General features: G+C 37.0%; 5 protein-coding genes and 1 long non-coding RNA gene across 7 annotated transcripts; 3 read left to right on the top strand and 3 right to left on the bottom strand.

Moving 5' to 3' along the window:
- The first annotated feature begins 1,484 nt into the window (after positions 1-1,484).
- LOC149717487 (astakine-like) lies at positions 1,485-7,632 on the top strand. The gene is made up of 5 exons (XM_089839024.1): positions 1,485-1,715; positions 5,485-5,581; positions 5,644-5,713; positions 7,255-7,320; positions 7,382-7,632. The coding sequence occupies exons 2-5, from the start codon at positions 5,507-5,509 to the stop codon at positions 7,540-7,542; spliced, it is 372 nt and encodes a 123-aa protein (XP_089695150.1). The 5' UTR covers positions 1,485-1,715; positions 5,485-5,506; the 3' UTR covers positions 7,543-7,632.
- LOC149717488 (uncharacterized) lies at positions 2,846-5,491 on the bottom strand. The gene is made up of 4 exons (XR_016366860.1): positions 4,931-5,491; positions 4,403-4,536; positions 4,021-4,329; positions 2,846-2,914 (listed from the first exon to the last, which is right to left on the bottom strand). It is a non-coding gene; the product is annotated as an uncharacterized LOC149717488 (long non-coding RNA).
- Positions 7,633-7,781: 149 nt separating the features above from the next.
- LOC149717486 (uncharacterized) lies at positions 7,782-12,877 on the top strand. Its single transcript, XM_089838905.1, has 2 exons — positions 7,782-11,501; positions 11,764-12,877. Exons 1-2 carry the CDS (start codon positions 10,901-10,903, stop codon positions 12,522-12,524), a joined length of 1,362 nt encoding a protein of 453 aa, XP_089695031.1. The 5' UTR covers positions 7,782-10,900; the 3' UTR covers positions 12,525-12,877.
- A 759-nt stretch (positions 12,878-13,636) lies between these two features.
- Positions 13,637-14,452, bottom strand: LOC149717485 (uncharacterized). Its single transcript, XM_089839013.1, has 2 exons — positions 13,854-14,452; positions 13,637-13,738 (listed from the first exon to the last, which is right to left on the bottom strand). Exon 1 carries the CDS (start codon positions 14,408-14,410, stop codon positions 13,961-13,963), a length of 450 nt encoding a protein of 149 aa, XP_089695139.1. The 5' UTR covers positions 14,411-14,452; the 3' UTR covers positions 13,637-13,738; positions 13,854-13,960.
- A 3,068-nt stretch (positions 14,453-17,520) lies between these two features.
- Positions 17,521-21,949, top strand: Scgalpha (sarcoglycan alpha). 2 transcript variants are annotated; one of them, XR_016366832.1, is made up of 11 exons: positions 17,521-17,784; positions 18,245-18,337; positions 18,398-18,534; positions 18,618-18,690; positions 19,001-19,199; positions 19,268-19,442; positions 19,511-19,737; positions 19,823-19,852; positions 19,934-20,195; positions 20,318-20,380; positions 20,456-21,949. XR_016366832.1 is itself a non-coding variant. In XM_089838906.1 (11 exons), the coding sequence occupies exons 1-11, from the start codon at positions 17,724-17,726 to the stop codon at positions 20,493-20,495; spliced, it is 1,329 nt and encodes a 442-aa protein (XP_089695032.1). In that variant the 5' UTR covers positions 17,521-17,723; the 3' UTR covers positions 20,496-21,949. The 2 variants fall into 2 exon arrangements, 1 of the variants encoding a protein (XP_089695032.1); XM_089838906.1 differs by having other exon boundaries at positions 19,934-20,164.
- Positions 21,425-24,785, bottom strand: LOC149717483 (uncharacterized). The gene is made up of 4 exons (XM_089838894.1): positions 24,650-24,785; positions 24,460-24,546; positions 24,278-24,383; positions 21,425-24,211 (listed from the first exon to the last, which is right to left on the bottom strand). Exons 1-4 carry the CDS (start codon positions 24,770-24,772, stop codon positions 22,077-22,079), a joined length of 2,451 nt encoding a protein of 816 aa, XP_089695020.1. The 5' UTR covers positions 24,773-24,785; the 3' UTR covers positions 21,425-22,076.
- Positions 24,786-25,510: the final 725 nt, after the last annotated feature.

The following is a 25,510-nucleotide window of genomic DNA, read 5'->3' as shown; positions in this document are numbered from 1 at the left end:
TACTTCTAAAATTAAATCTATCCCTGATAGTAAAGACAAATTATCCTTTTATTATAATAAGTTTGTGGAAGCAAATAGCTCAACCAATCTGAGTATTTATACATATTTAATATATATGTTCCATATAACAAGCTCTCTCTCAGTTTATTCTTGACATATACGCAGAGTTCTTCTTAGTTTCCGGAATATTAATATCTACTAAACTATATAGACTGCATTTTGTAATACCCACTTGAAGGAAGGGCCTTCCATAGTCAAACATCTTCTTTGACATTCTGCTTCTGCTAGAAAAACCCTTACAGTAGAGTATATTTGCCTTGATAAAACCCGGTCAAATAAAGCTACGATTTCAACATTCGGAGAAAATATCAAAAAAAGAAAAAACTTTAAAACTTTCACTTAGAGAATTCTTTTTAGAAAAATTCTTCAGCAATAGTATCATTCAAGGCGATATTTTTGTAAATAAGTGGCTTACCATTAACGTAAGTTTTGCCAAGGGTTTTCCCCTTTAATTGCGCTGTCTTCAAAAATTTTCAAAATAACCCTCGGGCTACTCATTCAGGTAGATTCCTTTTTACCTGCCTACAACTTTGCGATTTCAAATAGACTATTTCAATACACGCAGCGTGTGTCTTTCCGAGTTAGGCTTTGTCTTTATTGAAATTGTTTAATGGATTTTAAAGGAGAAGACCCATTAAATCTTGCATTTTGTTTTAAGTTAATTTTAATAAGACGAAATGGCCAGAAATTTAGGAAAATCTCTGACATTTGTCACGCAGTTACGGGTACCACAATGACGTCATGTTGGAGATTAAAATAAATGTTCATGTTTGAATTTTCCACTATTTTAGGCCTATTGGAAAGAGCCTATAAAATAATGAATATTGATAACAGCAGTTGCTGGAACCTATAGTTATGCCTATCTTTGAAGCGGATGACGTAGGGGTATCAATTTCCATTTTTTTGACTAGTACCACGTGATTTACAATATAAACCTATTGCGTAATATTGTAGTGTGCAGACAAGTGTTGCCAGCCAGTTATTTGCAAGTGCAATTCAAGCACTATCTACAACAGTTGAAAACTTGTAATTCTAGTCAGTTCAGATCATTCAGTTCGAAACCCGAGATTACTGGCAACCCTGTCAGAAGCGCGGTTAAAGTTAAGAAACTTGGTAGTAACTTTTTCTAGCCCCTGTCTGGTTTGAACTGATTTGAATCTTTATGGGCACACATTTTGACGCTTTGCCTTGAAAAATTCAGCTCGAAATGGTCCATAAAAGGGGAGGGGGGAATATGAGGGGGGTTTTGTTCTTCTATACACAAAAAGGATCTTCTTATTTTGTTGGGTTGTGTTAGCATCATCACCGTCCTGTCATTTTCCCGCCCCCTGATTGGCCGGATGAGAACGTGACGTCAAGGGGGAAACGAGAAAAAATTCGGTACATCTCATAAAAGCTAGCGCGCGGGCTACTGAAAATCATTTCAATACAAACTAATACTAGTGTAGTTACTTGCGTACAATTGTTCAGTAGGTGTCGTGGGCTAGACTAGACTACATAGTACGCAAGTCAAATACGGACTTTTTGATCCAAAAGTGTTTTATTTTTCTCCCTCCTTACTTCCCAAAAAATATTGAATCGATTTTGTTTTTTGGTTGGATCTCTCTCTTTTTTTTGGCAACTGCCGTCATATTATATAGCATTCCATCAGAAATGTAAGTTGAATCGAATTATTGATATTTTTTTATTTATTTTTTCTTTTATAAAAATGGATGGTTTTTGGATTTTTGCCTTTTTCGCCAAAAGCTTTTCATTTCTTTATTGGAATTTGTAGAAAATGGAAAGAGAATTTGGAATAGAGAACAAAAAATAAAAATGATCTTTGAAATTTGAGATTCCGCGCGTGTTAGGATAAATGGACGAATTTTTATGCCTATTTCTTTTTTTTCTGCGGTTTGGTTTTTATCGGAAATATTGGAAAATAGGGGTTTTTTTTTCTTTGAACTCTGAGATTAGTAACACGTGGCCCACGGTTTTTCCTTTTCGTTTCTTTTAAGTATTTGTTAAGAGTTTGGTTAAGTTCATTTTGATTTTAGGCTAGAAATATTGGTTAATGTTGGTTATAGACCATTCAATTAATTACTTGATGAAAAACCAACACATAGACGGGATTCCCGCGCTACCTTAGGTTATTTCTCAGGCGCCAAGAGGTAACTCCAGAAGAGGGTCAAAGTTCACTACACGCGTTATTATGGTAGCCGACTGGCACTGCCTCTAGCGGTGCTTCTTGGCGCAGTTGAAATAACCCAAGTATGACCTCCACTGCCCCAATGGTATAATTTCTTACCTACAGGGATTAATGGAATAGGTTATTAACTGTAGTAGTATTTACAAAAGTTTATCATTGAAAATATGATAGTTTAGTAGTTTTTAAACTTAAAAAAAATATAAAAAAAGGGTTATCAATGTTGTTTTGCCGTTTCCCAAGTGTTTGCAGACTATTTGTAAGTCTGAAGAAAGGGTTTGAATCAATACTTGATTAGTTTTGACTCCTCCTAGAGGGTCAGAGTCTGACAACATTGCACCACCCCACCCCTTAATCTACCCTAAATAAACATTTGCACAAACGAATTTAAACTCTTTACTTTATTTACAACGTGTTATTGATCCCCCATGGATACTAAAATTAGGTCAAACTGTTTATCAAAATGTTTCTCTCCATCCTTTTAAAAGTTTAAATTTAATATCATTTTCTCAGCTTAGTAGTTTTATAGAAACAGGATACCAAAATTTATCTACATTTTTGCATTCATTAATTTGTCAGCTTTTATTGTTTACAAGTTTCTTTCCTTCCATAATTTTTGATTATGATTAAAAACGTCCGGGATGTTTATTAGCCGAAGAAAACGCGAACCTAATTGACGAGGAAAGAGAAAAAGTTTAATATATTCCAAGGACGAATGAAAAATAGTAAAAACCACACACAAATCTCTTTCCCAGTATCCAAGCTTAATCTTCTTTCACTTTTTTTTCTTGCTTCAGAGGCTTTATATTATCGAGGGGTCGAACACTTACCAATTGTTTAATAGGTAGTAGAAGGTAATTTATATTTTGGGGGGTAAAAGTGCACGTGGCCTTGGATTGTTTTGGTGAACGTAACTAGCGCCACTTTCCCCTAATTATACAATTAAACATGGCCATGGCACTGTCAAAATGTTGAAATTACGCGATTTAACCTTACATTTCTGTCTTTATCCTCGGTTTAAAGTGAAATTATTTGAGCTAAATGATAATTTTTGATAGAAAATGTTTCATTTTAGACCAATAGGGAGCTAACAACTGGCTAGGGGGAAGAGATAGTCTGAACGTCACGCAGCCCCCCTCTGGTTGGCATTTTTGCGCGTAGAATACTGTTTCCAACCGTTAGGGGGATGAAAATCCAGTAAGAGATAGAAGGGTGTGACGTTTCAGGGTCAGAACTGTTAGCTAATTATAGAGTGATTTCAGTACCCTGCCTTTGACTGTATTACATCCTATGGGAAGATAATTTAAACTCCTCCCCCAACTGAACGCTATCTATTCGTAACTTTCGTATTGGGAGAAGTGTTCCACCCCTCGCTGGATTATTAAATTTCTACTTTCCCTTTCGTTAGTCGCTAACGTGACTTCTCTCTATCGCTCTCGCGCGTTTTCTAAACACGTGATCCGTAATCTTGACCTCCATATTCTTATAGCTGATATTGGACTGGTAACTCCCCCACTATTTAGTAATTTCTTATATAAAACTTAAATGACGTTTGCCCTAATCCGTTTCCTTGAAATTTTTAAAATTGTTTGGCAATGAAAATTTGGGCAATTATGAGTTTGGAAAGTAAGTTTTAGAGGGCTAGGTAATATTGTAGGCGTGTAGAGATCCTACGCTATTTTTTTTTCCAGGGAAATCCTTTACTCGTTTTTAGACAAGTTTTGTAACATTCTCTGACAGTTTCTCGTTTCTTGAGATATAAAAAAAACCCTTACCTTTTGAACTGTACTGTTTTGTACCATCCCAATTTTTGATACAACCAGAATGTTTTGGTAACGTGCAGCTCAGGTCGGTTTTTCCAATGTTGGCCTTGTTCCTATATGTTAGTACCTTGAAATAAACTTATAGGTAGCTTAAAGAAGGCGTATATACTGCGTAGTGTGAACTGGTCTTCGAGTATTTTAAGCTTTTCTTCTTCTTGGTTTTTCTTTTGAGAAAAACTGGTAGGTCGAATCGGTCGGAATAGTATGAAATCCTCTAAGGAATTTTTAACCTTTTAGGCCCATTGGGGTACGGAAAGAAACCTGTCAGAAATTGTTAAGCTTAGGTATTCCAGAAATTCAATAAATTTAATTATATACACCTGTTCAAACGTACTTGACAGGGACTACTTTCTTTTGTACGATTCTTTACATTGTAAATTCTACCGCGTAAGCTTTCAATATTGTGCCAATTTCTGTAGAATTAGAGGGGAGTGTGGTTCAAGTTTACATTGTAGTTTTAGTTTGACCCTAGATTCAAATCGAAGGTAGAATTTTACAGGTGTACGTCTATTGGGATATTTTGAATATTCTTCCCATTGTACAAGAAGTGATATCTAGTTTATTAGGGAGAAGGTATAAATTGGCCAAATTTCTAGCTTTATCTCCAGTCCAAACGTAGGTCCGGAGTTAATCCCCGCCTCTTAATTACAACCAGCATCTCATTGGTTCTTGAAATCTCACGTCAGGGCGACACGAATGACGAAAATTCCGTATTTTCCGACTGAGGAGATGCGAAATAGCCCGGCCTCTTACGTCCCCGCTTGTATTTTGAAAGGGGGACTGGGACTATGGCGCGCGAATACTTAGGAATCTTATACCTTCTCCCTAGTAAACTAGATATCACTTCTTGCATTGTATTTACCTCGTTAAACTAAGAAAATTATTTGGTACATACATAGTTTCCAGACTAGAATTGATACCATTTACACCGGGAGGCGAGGGTACTTGGTAATGCAATTTGTCCGCCAAGTAGCCTGGCCTCCTGCAGTGTAAATGGTATCAATACTCCTCGTCTGAAAACTATGTATAAGCTCAAATATTTGTTAAAGCTTGCAACGAAGGTCCTGTGTGGTTTCAACCTTTTACCAGGGTTTTTTCCTTTTTCTTCTTTCGATTTCAAAAGAAACGATTTAACCCCTTGACACTTCACGGTTCAACCTTGAATAAGGGATTTATTTATGGGAGGAGTTGACCCCGGCTATCAATAAAGGATGAGTGGGCCCTATGACCTCGCCTTCAGCGTCTCTCTCTAGAGACAATCTTGAAAATATGTCCGAGACGAAAATTGAAGTTTTCTCTTTCCATTTTCTTCTGAATCTCTTAATATACCATACGAAGTTTCTTTCTATCTCCATTTGAGCTAAAAGTTTCATCTCGAAAGGATTTTTGTTGAACTTGTAATTTTCTTTAAAATAGTTCAGAACTGAATTAAAACAAAATGCATTTCGTAACGAAAGGATTAGTAATTGTTTTGTTGGCGGTGTTTTTGACGTTTGATGATGTGAATTCCCAGGTATTATTTAATTACAATTAAGATATTTTAAGTGTTGACTAATTGTTTATTGTCTCTTATAGGTCAATCCAAATAATTTCGCTGAATGTTTAAAATCAGAAGATTGTGGTCCCGGAGAATGTTGCGTTATTGGTATGATAATTTGTTTTGAATTGAATTTTCTCGTGACGTCACACCCTCCTATCTCTTACGTCATTCTTGGTAGCCATATTGGAAGTCGTCATACAATTTAGACTGTACCAATCAATATTGGCGTCACGTCCCCGTAGCTCCTCCCCTCTCAGTACCACTCTATTGATAAGGCTGTTAATTCTTAGTATCAATTGAAGGTTAACATCTATAGACTTTAAATTAATTAACTTTTAGACTTATTTAATAAACTTTATACATGTTTTAAGGACTTTGAAACAAAAATATCAAATTCAATTTATTACTATATTATCTCTGTACTCATCATTTAGGATAGGAAAAATTTAAACAACGTTCAACAACCCCTAAGTTAAAGTGTCGTCTCCTTAATCACATTCCAGGGTCCCCCTAATCACGCCCAGTAGCCGAATTTTAACCGCTTTAATTATTCTCTTTGCATAATTTGAATCCCTAAAGATCCCTCCTTTTAAAATTTGGAAAGTCTGTTAAAAGCGAGAGGAGAGTGAGAGAGAAAGGGGGGTTTTTAAGCTTTATAAACTATTTTATTTTTATTTTGAATGGCTCTTTACCAATTTAACGATTAGTCCCGGATCGTTGATAGAGCGAGGACTTTGAGAGAGAATAAACTTAAAAGTGAACCCTTTTCCCCCTTCAAGATAGACACGAGTACTTAAATCAGGGACACTCTAAATTGGGGAGCTATTGTTTAGAGACAAATAAATGTAGCACCTTCCCGTAGAATCTCACCTTAGTAATAAGGTATGTTCCATAAGTTAAGTTTGTCACTGGTTACAAACCGGAGCTTGCCATGAAGTGAGTGAGGTAGGTCATAGCTTGAAGGAGAGAGTAATGGAGTGGAAACCCCCATACCTTAAGCGTTGCCTTTGTACCCCCACCTACGGCACCATAGTCCTCCCATCATCCCCAGCGGTTAGGTAGCGTCGTGCCGGACGAAATCGTAAAGGACGCTCCCTCTATCTCAAAAATAGAAGCTAGTTCTCATTCAAATAAAATGGCGCTACGCGGCAGCACTTGGCAATCGCCTACGGAAGGGTAGGGGCGTGCGCGAGGTACACTGGGAGAGATATGGTGCCGTAGGTCGCCCATCATCATTTCCAATCCATCTGACTCCCTTATCCCTGGTCATAGATTCGGGGTAAAGCGACGCCTGGTTTTGGCTCTGTCAAAGGCTTAGTACAGACTAAATAGAAAGGTGGACTGTGTAGTCAATTCTCGCTTGTCGTTCTCGAACTAGCTCTCAGCAAGTCTCTGATTACAAAGTGTAGGAAGTGTCATACTTATGGAACATCATACAAACTTATGATGAAGTAGATACCAAATTCAGCTTCACGTTATCCCATTATTTAAAGAACTCCCGTATATAAAGTCTCCCTGCTTATTGATTCGATTCTACATCTAGGAAACTTCCAAATTTAGAAAATAACCTTTTTTTTTTGTTTTTTACTTTTGGTCTTACTCCTAATCAATTTTGATTAACCTAATCGTTTTCAATTAAATCATAGGAATGATACGATACAGTATTCCACGTTGCATGGCCCTAGGTCATGAAAATGAATGGTGCAGAGAGCGTAAGTTAATAAAACTTACAATTAGGGATATACATTAATTTAATTAAAAATATTCGTATAGAAATTCCCGAGAATCGTACTTTGGCCTATCCAAACGGTGTTGTTTTGGAAACTGGTCCATTATACACCTTATTTTGTCCCTGTTCGCAAGATTTCACCTGTGATCGCGCTAAATGCGTCAAAAAGGGAACGCACAGTAATGTTTTAAACAACAGAAGATGATGGAAATTTCCAAGATCCAATATTTTCCCCAAGTCTCTCAAGAGACTCGTTCGTAATCTTTAATTAAAATGCACTTTTAATTTATGTAAATCATCACGGAAATTTCTTTAATTATTATTAGTTAGAAGAGTCCCTTAATTAATTTTTAATCACTTCAATGAATTAAATTTAACGTCTGAGCGTTAAATATTTGTTACAGTGAGTTTTAGGATGTAATGGCACATTGTTTACTTTTCTTAATTTGAACTTGTAAATAATGTAGTAGAAGTGTCATTACTGAAGAAAACCTCCTTACGTCATTATCGTCCGTTTTATATATTTATGTAATTTTAATATTTACTTGTGTACGTGTAACTTGTTTGTTTGTCTGTTTTTGTTTTTTCAAATTTGTAAGAGAAAAACAACACAACAACAACAAAATAATAATTCAATGCCAAAGTCGTATAATAGTGATCTCAAATAAATAGCGGAGTTAAATAAGTGAATTGTATTATGTGTTTGGTTGGGGGTTGTTTTTTATTCAGTTTTTGTTTCATTGTTCTCTTTGTGTTGTGGTTCGGTGTTTTTGACAAGGTTGCGTAGGTTTCTTCCGTTCAACTTCTTGACTGCTGCTACTACCCACTTGCGATTGGTGAATATATTTAAAGTGGTGAGTCAACTTGACGCCTTTTATTCGGGTCTCTCTTTTGATGGTGGTTGCTTTAGTGCTTACCTCAGTAGCGTGGGAATTAATCTATAGATTCGATGGTGTTTTTTTTTTTTTAATTAGAACGTTTCCGGTGACGTCTTTTACTTAGGCTATAGATCATTCCATTAATTTAAGCAAGGAAGCAAGCATCAAAAGGGGTGGGGTTTTTTACCTCGCGCCTAGAAGCACTGCTAGAGGCAGTGTCTGTCAGCTAGCCTCCCTCACGTGTAGTTGAACTCGGGCTCCGTCTGGTGTTGCCTCTTGTCGGGAGGGGGAGGGGAAATGACCCAAGATGGCGATCCCGCTTTTGTACGTTGGTTTCTCTGTAAGCATTTAATGGAATGGCTATAGATCATTCCATTAATTTAAGCAAGGAAGCAAGCAACGAAAGGGGTGGGGTTATTTACCTCTCGCTAAGAAGCACCGCTAGAGGCAGAGGTGTTGCCTCCCCCTCTTGTACGTCGGTTTCTCTTGATGTAATGATCGGAATGGTCTATAATTTGTAAGATGAGACCATGTATACTTTGATCCCATCCATCTGAACCGTTTGAGAGACTAATTATACAGTTTCGAATGTCCTTAACGTCTAAGAATGATAAAAGTAAAGCTTACAGGGGTTAGGTTATATTTTCTCTTTAATTCAGGGCCCAAATAAGCCATTGCGTTGTTTATATCACTATATATAGTGAACCCCACATTATTATCGTTCTTTAATTGCCTTTCCCAAAATATTAAGGAATTCTTAATTATTCCAAGTAGCTGTATGTATTCCTATTGAAACTAACTCAACATATCCGATTACTAATATATAGGCTTATTGTATAATAGATTTAAATTATACACGATGTCGAAATATCCATTTTGAAACAGCGCCTCTAGTTGGTACGAATACATATTCTATTGATCACTACATTATCAAGCTAATGTAATAACATTTATTAAACCTACTGTTTGATTAATACTCCTCACAAACTCATTCTACCTAATAATTCGCTTTTCCGGCTCGACGCCTTTTAACTCCGTCGTAATATTACCTTTCATACATCGTCAGCACATTTCTGTTGACTCTAAAAACGAATATAATGTAATACAATCCGTCCAAAGCATTTTGGTGTCAAGTTATGTGGTAATACCAACCCATAGCGGCCACTTATGCCTAAGTCCCTGATGATACCTTCCCGTCAAATAATTTAGATTTCATATTCTCCTCTCCCCCTAAACGTTGTGTTATAATCCATTGAACAATTTGAAATTCAATTACGAAACATAGCTTATCTATCATATTATCCATTTTTCTTTTGGTTTACTTTCACTAGAATCTAAGCTAAAGTCACGCTTTCAACTTTCATTATGGATATTTCTTTTATATAAAAATAGTTATTAGGTCAGTTTTGGGAACGTTTCGTTATAGCCAATAGCGTTGAAGGAAAAATTACCCGCCAAAACTTCTAAACCAATAAGAAAGAAGTATTTTATGGTGATATCAAATGTTATTAAATAAAACGCGATAATTTTCATTCAGGTACAGAAAAATACAGTTTCTATAAAATCCCAACTCTGTTGTTTATCGAAAGTTAAGTTTCTTTTAGCTTTCACTTCGACTGGACTTTTTTGTTATTTGCTCCCTTTATATTGGTTTTCCATATAACGTTTTCTTTGTCTTATACTCCAAAGAAAACTAACTCGCATTCTTTCGCGAATTTTCTTCTTTAAAAACTAACCTTCCAAAATTTAAGATAAACATGCGGCTTTGGGTAAGTTTTGTTTGTTTATTTTGGCTTAAACTTCTTAAAGCTTAACGTGTGCTGCTTTAAATAGGTTTATAAATTGTTTTCGTAAGCGTTAGAAGGGTTAGATTATGCGTTTTTGACGCCAAGGTGAGCGTACATACGTCAAACGTCTAGGTTTGAGGTATTAGTGTGAAGTTTTTAAGAAGTTATTTTAGTTTAAAATGGGAAAGAAGTTTGTTTATAGGCATTTTAGTTTATTACAAACAAAGAAAGCAACACACAGGCGCGAGAACGCCATTGGGGTATCCTCCCTGTTGCCAAGAAACTCCGCCAGAGGCAGTGCGAGTTGGTTAGTCTCCCTCCGCGTGTAGTGAAGTCTGGCGCTGCTTCTTGGCGAAAGGGAAGATACCCCAATGGCGTCCTAGCCCCTTTGTGTTGCTTTCTCTGTTTGTAATAAACCAATTTATCTATTGGGGAGAAAATTTAATGTAGATTAATTTTCTATAGACACGAAATCTTTATTGAATCAAATGTCATTTAATTTAATTTAAGCCATTTAAAAATAAATTAGATCTAGGTTAACTATATTGACTTTAAAGTAAATTAGGCGTAGATAGTCGTATAGTAAAAAATTTTTATTTGTCAACGAGGATAACTTTCTAATATAAACGGTTCGGAACAAAATGTATACGATATCATTCTATATAAAGATAAATAAATAAGAATGCTAATTTAAAATTTAAAAATCTTTTGGGCAACAATTCGAGACGAATAGAGTATAGGCAATCTTTCCCCCTTCATCGTGGATTATAATATCTGAAAATAACGCTACTCGCCACTTCTCTTCCTATTTTCATTTTCCCATAAAAATTGTTTCAAGATTCGCTCCAGATATTATCGCATTTATAATCTATCTTAAATATGGTAATTTTCACAGATTATGATAATCAGTTTAACGGCATTTTTTGGCGCCTTTCCTAAACCTAACCTGGCCTTTCATCTACCCGAAGTCGATGACCGAGTTGAAGTTGATCATGTCAGGACCAAACGAGGTTTAAGTTTCAGCATAGGCCTGGGAAAGGAAAAAGTTAAACCTAAAGTTCAAATCACCATCATGAAACCTAATTTTTTAACCGATTTGGTCATGTTGAAGAAAGGGTTACTTCAAAAGGTTATCATGACCGTTGTCGGACTTGTAGGCAAGTTAACCGCCGGAAAACAAATGCCATCGGCCGCCAAAACCAGCGCCATGCCAGCGCCAATGACCGAGAAGGACTCAGGAAGGCAAACTATGTCCAGTAGTGAAAATAACAAGCAAGCGTCTTCGGGAAGTTCAGGGTCAAATACAGTTGGGCAATCGCCTTTAACCACGCTGCTTCAAACGACCGCCAACCAGGCACTAACTACTGCACCGACCAACGCGGTTCCCATGACCATTAACGTTCAAACGGCGGGAAATATGTACCCGCAAGGTACCGGAAGTCAAAACCAGGAAGCGGCTCGAGCTGCTTTGTTAGCCGCTGCCGAACAGCTCGGACAAGGTCAGCCCGTTCAACCTTTTCAACCTATTCGTATTGGGGACTACAGTAATTTTAGGAATACTAATTAAAAACTCGAGATTAGAAAACCAAAACAGTAGTTAGTAGTGCATGGTAGCTAAAACAATTGTTAAATTTGCAATAAAGACGTTTATTTATTGAATTATTTGAATTTTATTCTAAACTCGCGTAAAATTGAACTAAAACATTTTTCTAATCGCGTCACGGGGTTCATAATCATATCCCTTATTCAATGAACTTTCAGGTGTTACCGGGGCTGTTTTGAGGAATCTGGCGTCCACATTGTCACCCGCAACTTTGTCTTCAAACGGACAATTGAATCAGAATCAGAATCAGAACCAAAGAACTTCTTCAATCAACTGGAATCAAGGTTACCAGCAACAGTACAACCCATACCTTCAAAACATGATACCCTTAAGCAACAACATTGGTGCCGGAGGACCAGCAGGATCATGGGCCATCGCCTCTCACACTCCTAATGGTCAAATGATGATGATCATGCCTTCCGCAGCTTCGGCGCACGATCCTGTTGGTCAAGCTGTTCTCACCATGATGCTGAACCAGGCACGTCAGTCGAGTAAACCGAGGCCCAGCAGCAGTCCAGTTTTCCCAGCCAATTTCCCGGTTCACACATCAGCCCCTCCCGTTTTGGCGTACGCGGTAACACCAAGATATACCAAATACACACCGGTCTTCAATTCTTCGTGGACCTTCCCATCACCAAGATCGCTAGAGGACAATACAATCGAGACCAAATCCTCGCGGCCTTCAAGTACCACTCCGAGCACTACAATCGCTACCATATTGGAAATAGCTTCACGATTTTTGACCTCAACAAGTACCTCTGAGAGTTCAACAAGTACCAATACAACTACCGAAGAAACAACAACCACCACCACTGTCCCAACAAGTACCTCTGACCCATCAATTACTTTCAATACAACAATATCCTCAATTGAAGGTCAGCTGATTCCAACCAAGAACGACACTAGCAAAGAACCTTAAGGTTGTTCAAATGTATTTAAATCCAAGTTTTTATTGAAAGGTTAGCATCGTAGGCAACTCTGTAACGATTTCCGTAGAGAGTTATTCAAGAGCTATGCAGTTTTCAGACCATGGATGATTTACACAATTAGGCCTGACTTTTGACTAAAACAGGTAATCTGGCCTCCTTGTGTGACACGTGAAGCCTGGCCTCCTTGTATAAAAGGTGTGAATCCTCCATAGTCTGAAAACTATTTATTGGGATTTCAGTCTTAATTAACCGATTAAAAAATATTTGATTTCACTATTACTTTAATCCTTGTAATTAATGTATATTAAGGCTCTCTTTTGTTGATTATACCCTAGCTCTTTATGGTTTTAATTAAAAGCCTGTTCCCCAAAAATAATGAGGTGTGATAATTTTCTTCCTTAAAGTAGATTCCCTTCTATAAAAGAAAAGGAAAAACCAAAGGAGAAGACCATTAAGCCTAATTCCGGAAGGGTCTCGGTCTCGCCCTGAATCTAATGATCGATAATTGGGCACTTTGGTCTTAGGGTCTTTCTGGCTGGTCTTAATCCGCTAACCCTAACTACACTACACACTCCTTGATCGGGAGGGCGTTATTTAACTCGTTAATCTTATTATTAACTTCTCGCTTCAACGGATAGGAAAATATATAGAGGGGGAAAACTATGGATTATAGGAAGGTTTTAAGCCTAATTTAAGGCTGAAACTTACATACCAAAATTTCAGAATTTTTGATGTGACTTATAAAGGGTGTTAATATAATTCATTTCCGAATTGAATTATTCATAAACATTGCACTGGAACCCTTAATTAAGCCTAAATGGCCAATTATATTATTCAAATCAATGTATTGGATTGGGTAATTTCAATTCTGGATTCTATATACGGGTTTTCATTGGTTGCTAAACCAACCCGCCACCATTTAGGATTACTTAACCCGTTGTATACATAGTTTTTAGACTAGGATGATTGATACCTTACACCAGAAGGCCAGGCTACTTGGTGGACAGACTGCAGTACCAAGTAGCCTCGACTCCTGGTGTAAATAGTATCAATTCTCCTAGTCTGAAACCTAACCGGCAAAAACTTCATTAAATATAGACACTTTTATGTAAATTTTTAACTTTATTGGCAAAAATACATCACTTGATAAATCATTTTACATTTTATGTTAGGGATGAGTCATGATGATTAAATATGAGAGGAACTGAAAAAAAAAGAACGAAATATATTTAACTTAATATCTGTAATTTTGCCAGAAATGAATGTATTCATGGGTGTATATGAATATATTCATAATCAAACGTTTTAGGGGAACTTACCTGTAAATCTTGGTGAAGAATGAAACGCTTTTTGAGGTCAACTCGGTGGCTTAACCCGGCCATGATCTATTCGGGTTCAAGCCACGTCATTATCCCCAAGCCATCAATTAAGTAAAGGTGATCCTAATGGGCATGGCTTTGGACAGCAAAGGAATCGAGATGGGAATTCCAATGGCGGATTTGGCCAATCCCTTGACCACCAATTTCAACTTAAACTTGAGTAGATTACCGATGACGTGCGGTTTAAGAATGGACAGAAGAATGGGTTCTTTCATAAGGGCTTTGGCGCAACAAGTACCGTACATCATCTTCTTAAAGTAACTGTGTCCTTTTCCTCCCATTCCTCCACCGCCGAATCCTCCTTGAAAATTCTGTCCTCCTCCGAGACCTTTGGTAAACGTGATACTGACCGATGGTCCACTTCCGAAACCGATAAAAGCGTCAGACGTGGGGAAATTTGAGATGATGCAACAGAATACCGACGCCACCAATAGTATCCTGATCCAGGATGGTCCTTGAGACTGGGACATAAACCTACTCCTTCTTAAAATGGACATAGTATTTCACGAGTAGGAATGACTCGACCAAGAGAAATAGATAGAGAGATGGTAATCCAACGAACTTGAACTTGAAACTGAAGTTTTGTTCTACCATTAAAGTCTTTTTATAGTTGTTTTTTTTCTTTCCACTGTTTCTATTATTATCATTTTAGGCTTAATGATGTATCGAAATGTATCTGTGCTTAGTATGGGTGACGAGACTCTAGAGTTTAGAGCAGATTTATTTATTTTCAAATTCATTGACCGCGTTTTTACAAAAAAGCTACGGATTTCCATGGCTCCGATTCCCATATAACTCTTAATTTGCATAAATAAATACGATGATATATATGGTAAAAGTCTCTGGAAAAGTTTGATCTCCTTTTTCTTAGCCACATTTTAACGGCGACTGATGATTTTACGCTTTCTTGGTTTCCGAGACGGTCCAAAGAAGGTTAAACTGAATAAACTTTTCTTTTGTTTTATTTAAAACATATTTTTAGTTTCACCCCCGGGTATTGCTTCTACTGGTTTCTATACTCCTTGTCATTCTGTAGAAATTGTCAAAAGTGTTATCACGTACAGGTGGGGACAGTTGACCACCTGCTGTAGGTGGAGAAGAGAAAAACTTAAACCTGCACCCATCCAAAATAATTTTACACTGTAATCAGAGTTATAATTTACTGTAATAACACTCAGCTATTTAGCTTTTCACTGCAGTGCATTAGACTCCCCAATTTCTTGGTCACTGCGAACTATAGACACTTGAAAACTTCACCTATTCTGTTTTTATTCGCCTTGGTCTTTTTTTTTTTCGTTTAAGAAAAACGTGCTAATCACGTGAATCACATTCATCGCTCTCGGATACTCCTCGAAATACAATACATGGTATGGGCCATCGCGGAGTGATAAGTTGCTATTTCACAATGTAGTAAGTGATTTATAGTCGAAAATAATTTAAAACTTGAAAATTAGTTAGCCTAGACGTGCATTTTATTTAGTTTTCGTAGAATAATTTGTCAGAATTTGAGAAAACCATTAAAAACTTAGGCGCACTATATTTTCTCGGAGCTTGGGACAGTTTTTATGACCGCATCACGCTTCTTCCCCGAGAGTAGGAACCGAGGGGTACGTCCCCATCCGATCCGGGCCATCCCGTATCGCGGCGGTCGCGTAACTTCGGTAAAGTTCGCGTAATCGGTTTTTTTTAGTGGTGTTAAATTTGTGTGTGATTTGTGTTAATTTTGTGCATGATTCGTGATAATTATTACCCTAAATGGATTAAGATGAGCCTAAGTGGGTAAGTGAATATGAATTTTTATTCGGGTTTTTATTTTGGGAGAAATATCATTGAATGAAAACGATGTTGTTGTTGATTAGCCGTTAGGCTTAGCGCGGGTCGCAAGGTGGATTTTGGATGGGGATAGGGGTACGGGCCGAGACGGGACATTATGGCGGTAATACCGATGGACGAGTCCCGTGATAGAGTTAAAGATTTGGAGACGTTTTCAATGTAAATCTCATTCGATCTCCGCGATGATTAGGCACGCGGGTTTAGGCCTTTGTAATAACCTTACTAGATATTGCGATACTGTTTTGTTTTATAATGAAAATAGGCCTACTATTTTTTTGGTTTTATTTTAGCCGTTTCTCATGATAAACAATGTTTATATAAACATTTTATTGGTAATATATCTGGGAAATAGTGCTACATCACTCGGTTATGGCGTCCAAATTGGACGTTGTGATTTTTGGTTTTTCCCTTTGTATTATAAACACAAGGTGATAGTAGGCTAAATGACGTCACTAATATCAAAGTACCCTTACATAAAAAATAAAAAGACAACAAATAGAGCTATCTCAGAAGCCTTAGTGTGACGTCACCCATGCTATTTGCCCGTAGAACCAAAGCGGTACCAAACATGGCCGCCCACTGCCAAAGCTAAGCCCGTGACGTTTTACCTAGGCAATGACGTCACAACTGAGATAGCTCTATTTTCCCAGTTTTGTCTACAACCACAGAGTTACCACCAGTATTAGTTGTACTTGATTTGACCTAGGACACACAGCATTTGTTTACATGATTAGGTTAACATTTTTAACCATCATTTAAACTAAATAAAATTTTTAATTACGATCTATTAATAGCGAGACAAAAACACTCAAATTTCCCTCATCCTATACTGTAAAGTCGGCATTTCCTTTGATGTAACTAGCGCTAAGTGAAGCCATAGATAAAGTCTAGACGTCTTGTTCCTTCTCTTTTGTAAAGAGCGTCTCGCGAGTCTTGACGTCTCTAAATCCATTTTCCTCGGGGAATTAAATTAGCAAACATTAAATTATAAACCCATCTTGTAATCCCATATGGGCGTTAAAGCGCGTAAAATTACTTCGACCAAATACTTGTCATCCCATGCATAAGTGAAATCTTGTACCGAAATTTTTTTTTGAGGTTATAGAAAGAGTACGAAATGAAATGTAATTTATTTTTTCTTTATTTTTGGGAACGTAATTTGAATTTAACCACTGAAAATTAAGTTTAAGTTAAATATTCTAATGAAGCATTCGGTATTCGGTATAAATTATAATTAAGATAAGGTCGCCTTGAAAGAAACAAAAGAGAGTAAGGGTGTGTTTTGTTCTGTTCCATGGTTTCCTAAATATAGCAAAAACCAATGATAAAATCGCTAGTCTGTCTACTACTCTAGCGGCTGGTACTTTTCGCCGCATAGCAAAGCCGTGAGGGGGGAAAAATACCATTACAGGTGCACTGCATTTTATTGATAAGGGGATTCTTGAAGACGCGAGAGAAGTGTGTGAGAGAGGGACTAGGAGAGGTAGAGAGAAGGGGGTTGGTTTTGTTGGCTTTGGTAGCAAAGAGAGTATAGGGGAGGAGTGGAAAGAGGGGCAAAACTTGTCTCGCTTTTCTACCGCGCATCTTCAATGCGCAGTACCGAGGCATTTCCGTTTGAGACATTAAATGGTATCGTAGGTGGCGCTATTGAGCCGGAAACTCCCTCGTACCGCTAGCCTTGCCGCTAGTATAATTTAAGCGAGACATAACTATTTACGCTTGTGGAGCGGGGGAGCTTCCACTCCTCTCTTATATTCTCTGTGTTGGTAGGCGCCTAGAGGGGTCTTCGTTCGAACGGGCAGAGGCAGAACGCCGCTTAGGCTCGCCGGGAGAAGGAATCCGGGCCTAAAACGGAGAATTTTGCGAGCTTGTAGTCCCGATTTTTATTTTATTTTTCGATTTTAAATATGTGAAAGTTTTAAAATAAGAAAAACGTCTAAAAAACGTTTCGAGTAGTGAAAGAAGTGTCGCCTTATCATGACATTCGGGACGACGTTCATAATTTTATTTGTTTTTACGTTGGCCTCGTTTTTCTCAGGTTTGCTCAGTACATTATTTATCTTCTCTCTCGCTCTTTTTTCTGTCTCTCTCTCTCCTTAACCATTGGAGAGAGTCCGCTGGACTAATCAAGGCCTAAAAAAATGCTCTGTAAACCTGCAATAACGTTGATGCATAATTTATTAGTTCCTCTACGTTGTAGTTGTGTGTCGATTCTGTCCCTCAAAGCAAGAAGAAATTATGATTTTTTAATTATTTATTTTCCAAAATTATATCGTTATTATTCTTTTTTCTTGGACAGTGGTCAGTTCCATTTCTGTAATACGATTTTCCTTCCAAAACAATATCGAATTTGCAAAGAAATTTTATTATTTATTTCCAAAAACATTATCATGATCCATGCAGACATTAGAAGGCTACATTACTCCACGTCGTTTTTAATTATTTTAATTTCAATTAAGTAAATAGATTAAGATGGTTTTAATTATAAACAATTGCAGCTGGCCCTTTTCTTGTAAATGGAACTCACGTAGTATACACAACTCAAGCTTTTTATTTGCCAATTAGTCGTAATTCCTTTAATTTTGGAGATGGTAATTATATAAGTTTTAATGAGCAATTAGCGATCAATACTGATTGTGTTGATTTTTAAGAGGACTTGATCGAATATCGAGCAGCCATACTAAATATGCCTGATTTGCCAAGATGGATGTATTATCGACATCCAAATGGTTCGGACCAAGCATTTTTATACGGTGCGCCCGAAGAACCTGGGGATATCAATATAGAAGTATAAGTTAATCTAGTCCCAAATAATCTTATCTTCCTAATTAATTTATTAATTGTGGATGTGGTTACTTTGAAAATGGTCAGATCATAGCAATGAACCAAAGAACTTACGAAACCTCGAGACACATAATCAATTTTCAAGTTCAACATCGAGGAAGTTGGTGACATTCCTTTCCACATGGTTCATACAAACATGGAAAACTCAGGGATTAAAATAGTTGACAAAAAACTCAGAGAAATATAGAATTTTTTAGTGAAATTCAGGTATCAGGGAAGTTTTTGAGCTTTGAGTAAGTTTGCTCTGAAGGGGCTGCTTCAACTATAAAAAACACGGAATATATGGGGAAAAAACCTGGGAAATATATGGGAAAACTTAGGGAAATTGGTTTTCCAAAAGTTGTATGAATCCTGTTTCTATCTTGTGAAAAGTTAATGGGGTTTAAAATTTGATAAAAATTATCTCTCAGGGGAAGCGAGATTTCAAGCTGAAATGAAACTTCTAAATTTGAATGTTGAGGATTTATTCGAAGGCAATCGGTTAAGACAAATTGAAGATATATTCAAAGATCATTTATGGAGAAAGAGTGAAAGTGTCTATGTTACTATGGTTGCTTCTGCTGTAGATGTTGGAGGAAGGAAGCCTTTAAACCCCAGAGATAAAGAGGGGTGGGTGTGTTGTTTACCATTTAACTTCTTTCAAAATATCTAGTTAAATTGTTTATAAAATAATTTAGGGTTGTTGTGAGAGTTGGAGCGACTGATAATTTTACTCAGGATCTGTTGGATTTAGAAAGAGAAGTTATGCCTTTACGTAAACGTTTTCCTTGTCCGAAAGATTACATTAGGACCGCCGCGGAACATTTATTCAGGAGAAGGGATTTTCTTTCTGATTGGTGTAGTTTTAGATTGGTAGGATTGTTTATTTCGGTTCTTTTTGAGTTTTACCGAAGCCTGCTGACTTATTTTCGTTTTGTAAGATATCATATTATCGGGGTAAATCGAGTGATGGAAGAAAATTGGATGGGACGTCGACCACAATATTATTACGTGAAGAGGAAAAATTCAAATTTCATCTTCCAACTTCTCGTATTCCTCGTAGAGATTTCTTGCAAGATTTCATTTTTTCCATAGTCGTTCCTCTCATTCTCGTTTTTGTTCTCTTGATGGGGCTTAGTTGCGCGTTTTGTTGTCATAGTGGGAGGCCGTAAGTTAATTAATTACTAATTGACTCTTAATTGATTGATAGTAAGAGAAATAATCTTAATTATATTTTAAATTGCAAACTGAAGGGAAAATTCCAATAAAGGAACAGCTACTTGGTGAGCAAATCAAGCTTGCTTTGGGGTGTGGGGATTTTTGACTATATTGTGACTGAAACAAATGTTAATATTTGTAACTAGTGTTCAGTTGAGCACTTACAATTCGATGCAGAGAGGAATGGGAGGTACCGCGGCTCATTTAAGAACCTCGGTGTCTTCTAATCGTCCCGAGGAAAGAGTCCGACCCCCAGCAGAAATTAGTCTTCCACAAGCCACCCCCAGTCCTATAGGAGGTTCTTCCAATTCTCTGACTGCTCGTTCTAGAACTGGCAGCCCTTCATCCACTTTGCCTAAAACTACTACTACTTCCGGGTACAATTATTACACCGTCATTTAGTTTATAGTAATTAATATTTCCTTCCTTTCTTAATTAATTATAATACAACCGTAGTACCCCTCCCCTCCTCCATGATAAGACCCAGTAGATGTTAATTTATTAACGTAAATTAATCGTTAATGACTTAGGTACGAAAATCGCTCCAATACGTTACGAGCGGGAGGTTTACCACCACCTCCTCCTTACATACGGTAAATATAAATAAACAAACAAATAAAGCCTTATTGAAATTAATTAAAACTCAGAACTAATTAATTCCCTCTTAGAGCTAATTCAAGAGGTGAACATCTCAATTCTGTGCAGTGATTGGCGGTTTATTTTGCGCCAACTGTACTTGTAACAAAAGTCAATAACATTTGAGAGTAACTGTTATCGCGGAGTTACTCAAAACTGGGTAGTTTTTAGAAAGATCAAAATGAAATATTCGAAAAAAAAAAATTGGAAACCAAAACAAAAACTGCCACTTAAAACTATTCCTATTTTACACTGATTACCCAAATTGCGCAGCAGCTTCGTGCACAAGCTGATAGAAAGTTTTTATAGCCACAGCCTTAATCACATGACAAGAAATTAAACAAACAAAAATATCAAGCAATTGTTTTTAAATTAACGTAGAAAATATGTAGAAATATTATCGTATTAGATTATAGAAAGAGCTTGTACACTTTTTTTCTACCAAAGATAACACCCTCCCAAACAAAAGGGGCAAAAATACACAAACGAATGTAGAGGGGGGGGGGTAATTTTTAAAGACCAGTAATTAGTAATTAATAATTACCTAGGTTTTTTTAAATTATTGATATAACGCGCTAAATTTGTTTCAAAATAAAATAATCATACATTATGCTAAAGGGAAGAAATAAACTATGATAAAAAAATAAATAAATAAATGGGGAGCTGGGGAAAAATAATTATAGATATATTATACAAACAAACAAACAAACAAACATACCTTAAGTGTTAAAACGCTAAAATGCTGGTGGTCTTCGAAGTATTTAGAATAGAGAAAAAAAATATTAAGGAAAACAAAATTATATTAGAAGTTAGATTTTAAAGAGAAAAAAAAAATGGTGTACAAAGTTACATACACACAAACAAACACAAATGAAATGTAAAATCATAACATGGTATCAAAAATTTATTTGAACTCAATTTAATAATAATCCAAAGCTTCCGATTTTTTATTTAATATGTTTTAGCTTTTATTTACAATGAAATATATTTGTTATTTAAACAAAAAAATATTATTTTAAAACGTTTTAGTCTAGTCGCTTCCAAAAACTATAGTTCTTCCATTATGAAGTTAAAAGGTTTTTGTACATCGTGAGATTATTATATTACATACATACACCCATGAATATTTTATTTATTATTATCATTCATAATCCAATACACATTTTTTACCTGTAATATATTTTATACGCAATGGGTTTTTAGCTTCTTAGATTTTTTAAAATGAAGTCGGAGCTTATTAAAAAAAACCTTAATCTCAATCAATTTTAAAAATATTACGTTTTACGCTGCTTTATTATAAAAGTTTTTATTCAAAACGATTGGGAAGTTTCGAATCGATAGAAAAAGAAAAATAACAGTATTATAGTAATTTGTACTTTATAATATTATAAGTTTACAAATTATTATATATATTAATTGCAATTAATTCTAGGAATTTGTGCCAAACGCGGCTTTGTTATGTCAAAAGTTATTTGTTTCTTCTGACTTAATTTTAATAAAAAGAAAAAAGTGTTTTTATAACAAGTACGTGTGTCTTTGACACTTTAGGCCCATTTCATTTTGGGTTTGGCACCTACGTCACTCACTTCATGACGAGCTCCAGTTTGTAACCAATGACAAACAAACTTATGGAACGTATCTTATGAACTAAGCTCAGTTTTTAACAACCAAAAACAATAGTTGTCCATCATCCTCGTAGAAATCAAAATCCAACTTCTGACAAAAGGCTTCCTTTCTCTCTTGAAATCTTCCAAGCCTTACTATTTCATTCATTGGTTTTCCTTGCAATAAATTCAGTTTAATTCTTGCCCTTTTAACCAAACAATCTAAGGCGAAAGCTCTCTCGAAGTTCCTAGGGGTAATATCAAACCTGCACCATTTATAGTACTTGCACGACTCCAAGGTTGCAATGAGGGCGTGTAAGAACCTCCCAGACTCGACTACCTCAGAGACCGCTGGCATATCACGGCAACATCTCAGGGTAAAGGCCGTGAATCGTTTGCACCAGAGATAGTCTCTCTTTAAATCGGTTAAATTAAGGGCCAATGTTAGTTTTCGGAATACTAAGGAACCTTTGGGTTCAATGTGGGTTGTTGTCTCAGGGTTGAATTGGGTTGAGAGCAGTAAAGTTGATGACCAGACGATGCTGTCGTCTTCCCAATGCTCAAACTCCAAACTGGTCGATTTGGTATCGTCCCGTTTGAAATTATCTTGCCAGAATGTAACCGAGACAAAGTCTTGATGGAGCATTTTGTCCAGGATATTGGCGACAAACTCGCGACCTCGTATCCAATAAGGTATAATGTCCCCCGCTCCCGGAAACCCTCTGTCCTCGTCCATTTTTCGAAATTCCAAGGCGACGGCGCCGCCACCGACTGTTCCGCTTATGCTCTCCCATATTTTGAGGCTGCGAAGTTCCGATGTAAAGGCGAACACTCCATTTGACAAACATTTGAGTTTGTCCTTCTCCATGTGTCCAAACTTAACCACAAACTCTATATCCGATACCCAAGTATCGACGATTAGGAATATTTCCGCCGCGTTGGGACTCTTGACGCGGATACGGGCTCCAAATTTTCGTATGACGCTACTGATGAAGCGCAGTTTTTGCGTCGGATTGGCGCATTTATTGGTGAAGTGGTTATTCAAGTAAAAGGTTCCCAAGTAGTCCACGAAGAGTTTGTGTATGGGTTCTAAGTATTGGGTGTAATCTTCTTTGAAAGTTGCCGGAGTTTTGAGTAGTCCACTTTTTTCAATTAATCGGCGTCGACTTTCATCAGGGAATGCCTCGGCGATTTCTGTTTTGGAATACACCATCTTGGTTGTCTTTAAACTTTCAAAGAAGAAGCAACCCAATTGGTGGAAGGTTTCCTTCATTTCCTCGTCGTTCATTCCTAACTGTTCACGTTCGTTGCAACGTTTACCCAAGAAGTTGGTCACCGCTTCCAGTAACTTGAATGGCGTGTCGAATGACGCGTCTTCTTCGCGTTCATCGTGCAAATAACATATTAAGTATAGGACAAACGGTGACAAATCTTGTAGGAAGGAGGAATCGAACTTGGATAGACTTTCCAAGACTCTAAGCGACTTTTTGTCGTTGTATTTCATTAGCTTCTTGACCAAACGTTTCCTATTGGTCTCGGACATACCCGTGATTCGGATATGTTTTTGAAACAAACGCAGGAAGTTGATATTTTCAGGTGGTCGCGTCGTAATTAAGATGGTAGCTTCACTGAAAACTGATTCAGTGTTTCCCTGGTTCATTCCCAGTATATCGTGAATCATGACGCGTTGTTCGTCCGTGGCTTCGTCATACCCATCCAGGATGAGAAGAATCTTATCGGCCTTTACTTCCAAAGTGTCCGAAGTCAAAGACGAATTCTTCTGACAAAAATCCAGCAGTTCATCCTCGAGATTGGTGCCATCGTTTAAGTCTCTTAAGCGATACATGATGGTCAATTCAAATTTGGCGGCGATGTTACCACGTTTTTCTATGGCCCAGTCGTACGCGATCTTAGTGCACAAGGTACTCTTGCCGAAACCGGCTTCGCCTATGATCAGGATTCTTTTTGGCACGATTGAGGTTCCCGGCTCTGGACGTAGTATCTCTTCGAGCGTTGTCTTGTTTTTGCGAATCAAGACGCTAGCACGGTTGAGTTCCTCTAGTTCCAAATCCACGAAATATTCCTCGGGTTCCAAACGTGTGTCAGGTAACCATTGCAGTGGTATGAGCCACGCTTCCTCCGACGCGTACAGTACTTTAAGATTGGTTTTGGTTGACTCGAACCCTGTGTGTTGGAAGAAAAATAAAGTTAATTATTGTTATTAAGTTGTTTAAGGGGTCACGAACTTACTTTCGGCTTCCTTGATGGACAGTCTTCTCTTAGTTTTGGTGTATTTAACATTATTGACTTTATTTTCCGTGTCTTTAGTTTTGGGCCCTTTTTTATTCTTATTTTTCTGAAATTTAATTATTATTTTTTTGTGAACGCATTTAAGCTTTAGTAATTAAATCATGGTATATATAACCACTTACCAGTGAACCCGATAAGGCAGCGTTGTATCTGTTACTATGACTTAGTACGCCACTAAAGGAATCAACTTTGTACGAATAGAACAGTTCCTATAAAAAACGCGCGAGTTTGAATTTAGGCGCCGTAAAAGGTCGCGCGAGTTTATCCGGTTTTGTTTGTAAATATTTTTCTAAAATAATCGTCTTTCCTTACCTCATCTGCCTTATCTTCGGCTATATTCCCATCACCTTCTTCTATGATGGTAGGCATTGAAGTCAACACGGTGCGCGTTTTAAATAGATCATCTTGTACATCCTTCGAATTTGAACTCCCCATATTGTATTAACCAACTGCGACTACTACTTTTATTATTTTTAATTGCTAACTGTTACGGAGATATATAACTATATAACGTTCTGTGTTGAAGACTAACCTACTATGCTTGCCTATCGCGTTTGGGGAACTAAATGGGCCACTCACTGTCTGTGTGGTTTTCTCTTAAGAAAAACCGAAACTAGTTTTTTTTTGCTTTCGAAATAATAATGTTTAGCTTGAAGGTATCGAAAAAAAAACTGAGTCCAAGATCAAATGTTCCGGTTTAAACCGACTTTGCTTATTAAAAATTAATAATTAGGCTTTCAAAAACTATGGGTTGGCGCCGACGAACTTTTGTATGGTTGGGCTATTTATTAGCTTGTTATCGGGTAAGATGAGGGCCAATTGAAAGACACTATCCTTGATCGAGTATATGTTAATCAATTTTGGTAATTCTATACCATTTTATCTCTATAAAAATTATTTTTGAGAAACAAGCCATCTTAAAACATCTAAAGAGAAGTCAAATAATAATTATTTGTACTGTTTTTATCAGCTAGAATCTTGAGTTTGAAACTTTCCATGACCCAAGTCACAAAGTGAAGTGTCGTTCTGTCAACCGCTTTTGAAGTATTTTTTGACATAAACTATAGTTGGCTCATCTTTGCACCCCAGCGCTATAGAATTATTTTATGAATGGGAATTTAGTGCGAACGCGACTCTTTAGTTATGGGGTGTCTAGAGAAAGTCTAGTCGCGG

The sequence above is a fragment of the Phalangium opilio genome, unplaced genomic scaffold (assembly GCF_054372755.1).
Source record: "Phalangium opilio isolate 3A_F unplaced genomic scaffold, DU_Popi_V2 ptg000003l_1, whole genome shotgun sequence".
Lineage (NCBI taxonomy): Eukaryota > Metazoa > Arthropoda > Arachnida > Opiliones > Phalangiidae > Phalangium > Phalangium opilio.
The sequence above is the reverse complement of the archived record's forward strand: the minus strand, read 5'-3'. Positions and strand labels throughout refer to the sequence as shown.

What these genes read in the sequence shown, in the direction of transcription:
- LOC149717483 (XM_089838894.1), bottom strand. Translation starts at nt 24,772, where the DNA reads ATGGGGAGTTCAAATTCGAAGGATGTACAAGATGATCTATTTAAAACG. An exon ending in CCGAAGATAAGGCAGATGAG is followed by an intron (nt 24,547 to 24,649) that starts GTAAGGAAAGAC and finishes CGTTTTTTATAG; the next exon opens with GAACTGTTCTATTCGTACAA. An exon ending in CTGCCTTATCGGGTTCACTG is followed by an intron (nt 24,384 to 24,459) that starts GTAAGTGGTTAT and finishes ATTAAATTTCAG; the next exon opens with AAAAATAAGAATAAAAAAGG.
- LOC149717487 (XM_089839024.1), top strand. Translation starts at nt 5,507, where the DNA reads ATGCATTTCGTAACGAAAGGATTAGTAATTGTTTTGTTGGCGGTGTTT. An exon ending in TTGATGATGTGAATTCCCAG is followed by an intron (nt 5,582 to 5,643) that starts GTATTATTTAAT and finishes TGTCTCTTATAG; the next exon opens with GTCAATCCAAATAATTTCGC. An exon ending in CGGAGAATGTTGCGTTATTG is followed by an intron (nt 5,714 to 7,254) that starts GTATGATAATTT and finishes ATTAAATCATAG; the next exon opens with GAATGATACGATACAGTATT.
- LOC149717485 (XM_089839013.1), bottom strand. Translation starts at nt 14,410, where the DNA reads ATGTCCATTTTAAGAAGGAGTAGGTTTATGTCCCAGTCTCAAGGACCA.
- LOC149717486 (XM_089838905.1), top strand. Translation starts at nt 10,901, where the DNA reads ATGATAATCAGTTTAACGGCATTTTTTGGCGCCTTTCCTAAACCTAAC. An exon ending in TGCCGAACAGCTCGGACAAG is followed by an intron (nt 11,502 to 11,763) that starts GTCAGCCCGTTC and finishes ATGAACTTTCAG; the next exon opens with GTGTTACCGGGGCTGTTTTG.
- Scgalpha (XM_089838906.1), top strand. Translation starts at nt 17,724, where the DNA reads ATGACATTCGGGACGACGTTCATAATTTTATTTGTTTTTACGTTGGCC. An exon ending in TCAAGTTCAACATCGAGGAA is followed by an intron (nt 18,691 to 19,000) that starts GTTGGTGACATT and finishes ATTATCTCTCAG; the next exon opens with GGGAAGCGAGATTTCAAGCT. An exon ending in AACCCCAGAGATAAAGAGGG is followed by an intron (nt 19,200 to 19,267) that starts GTGGGTGTGTTG and finishes AAAATAATTTAG; the next exon opens with GGTTGTTGTGAGAGTTGGAG.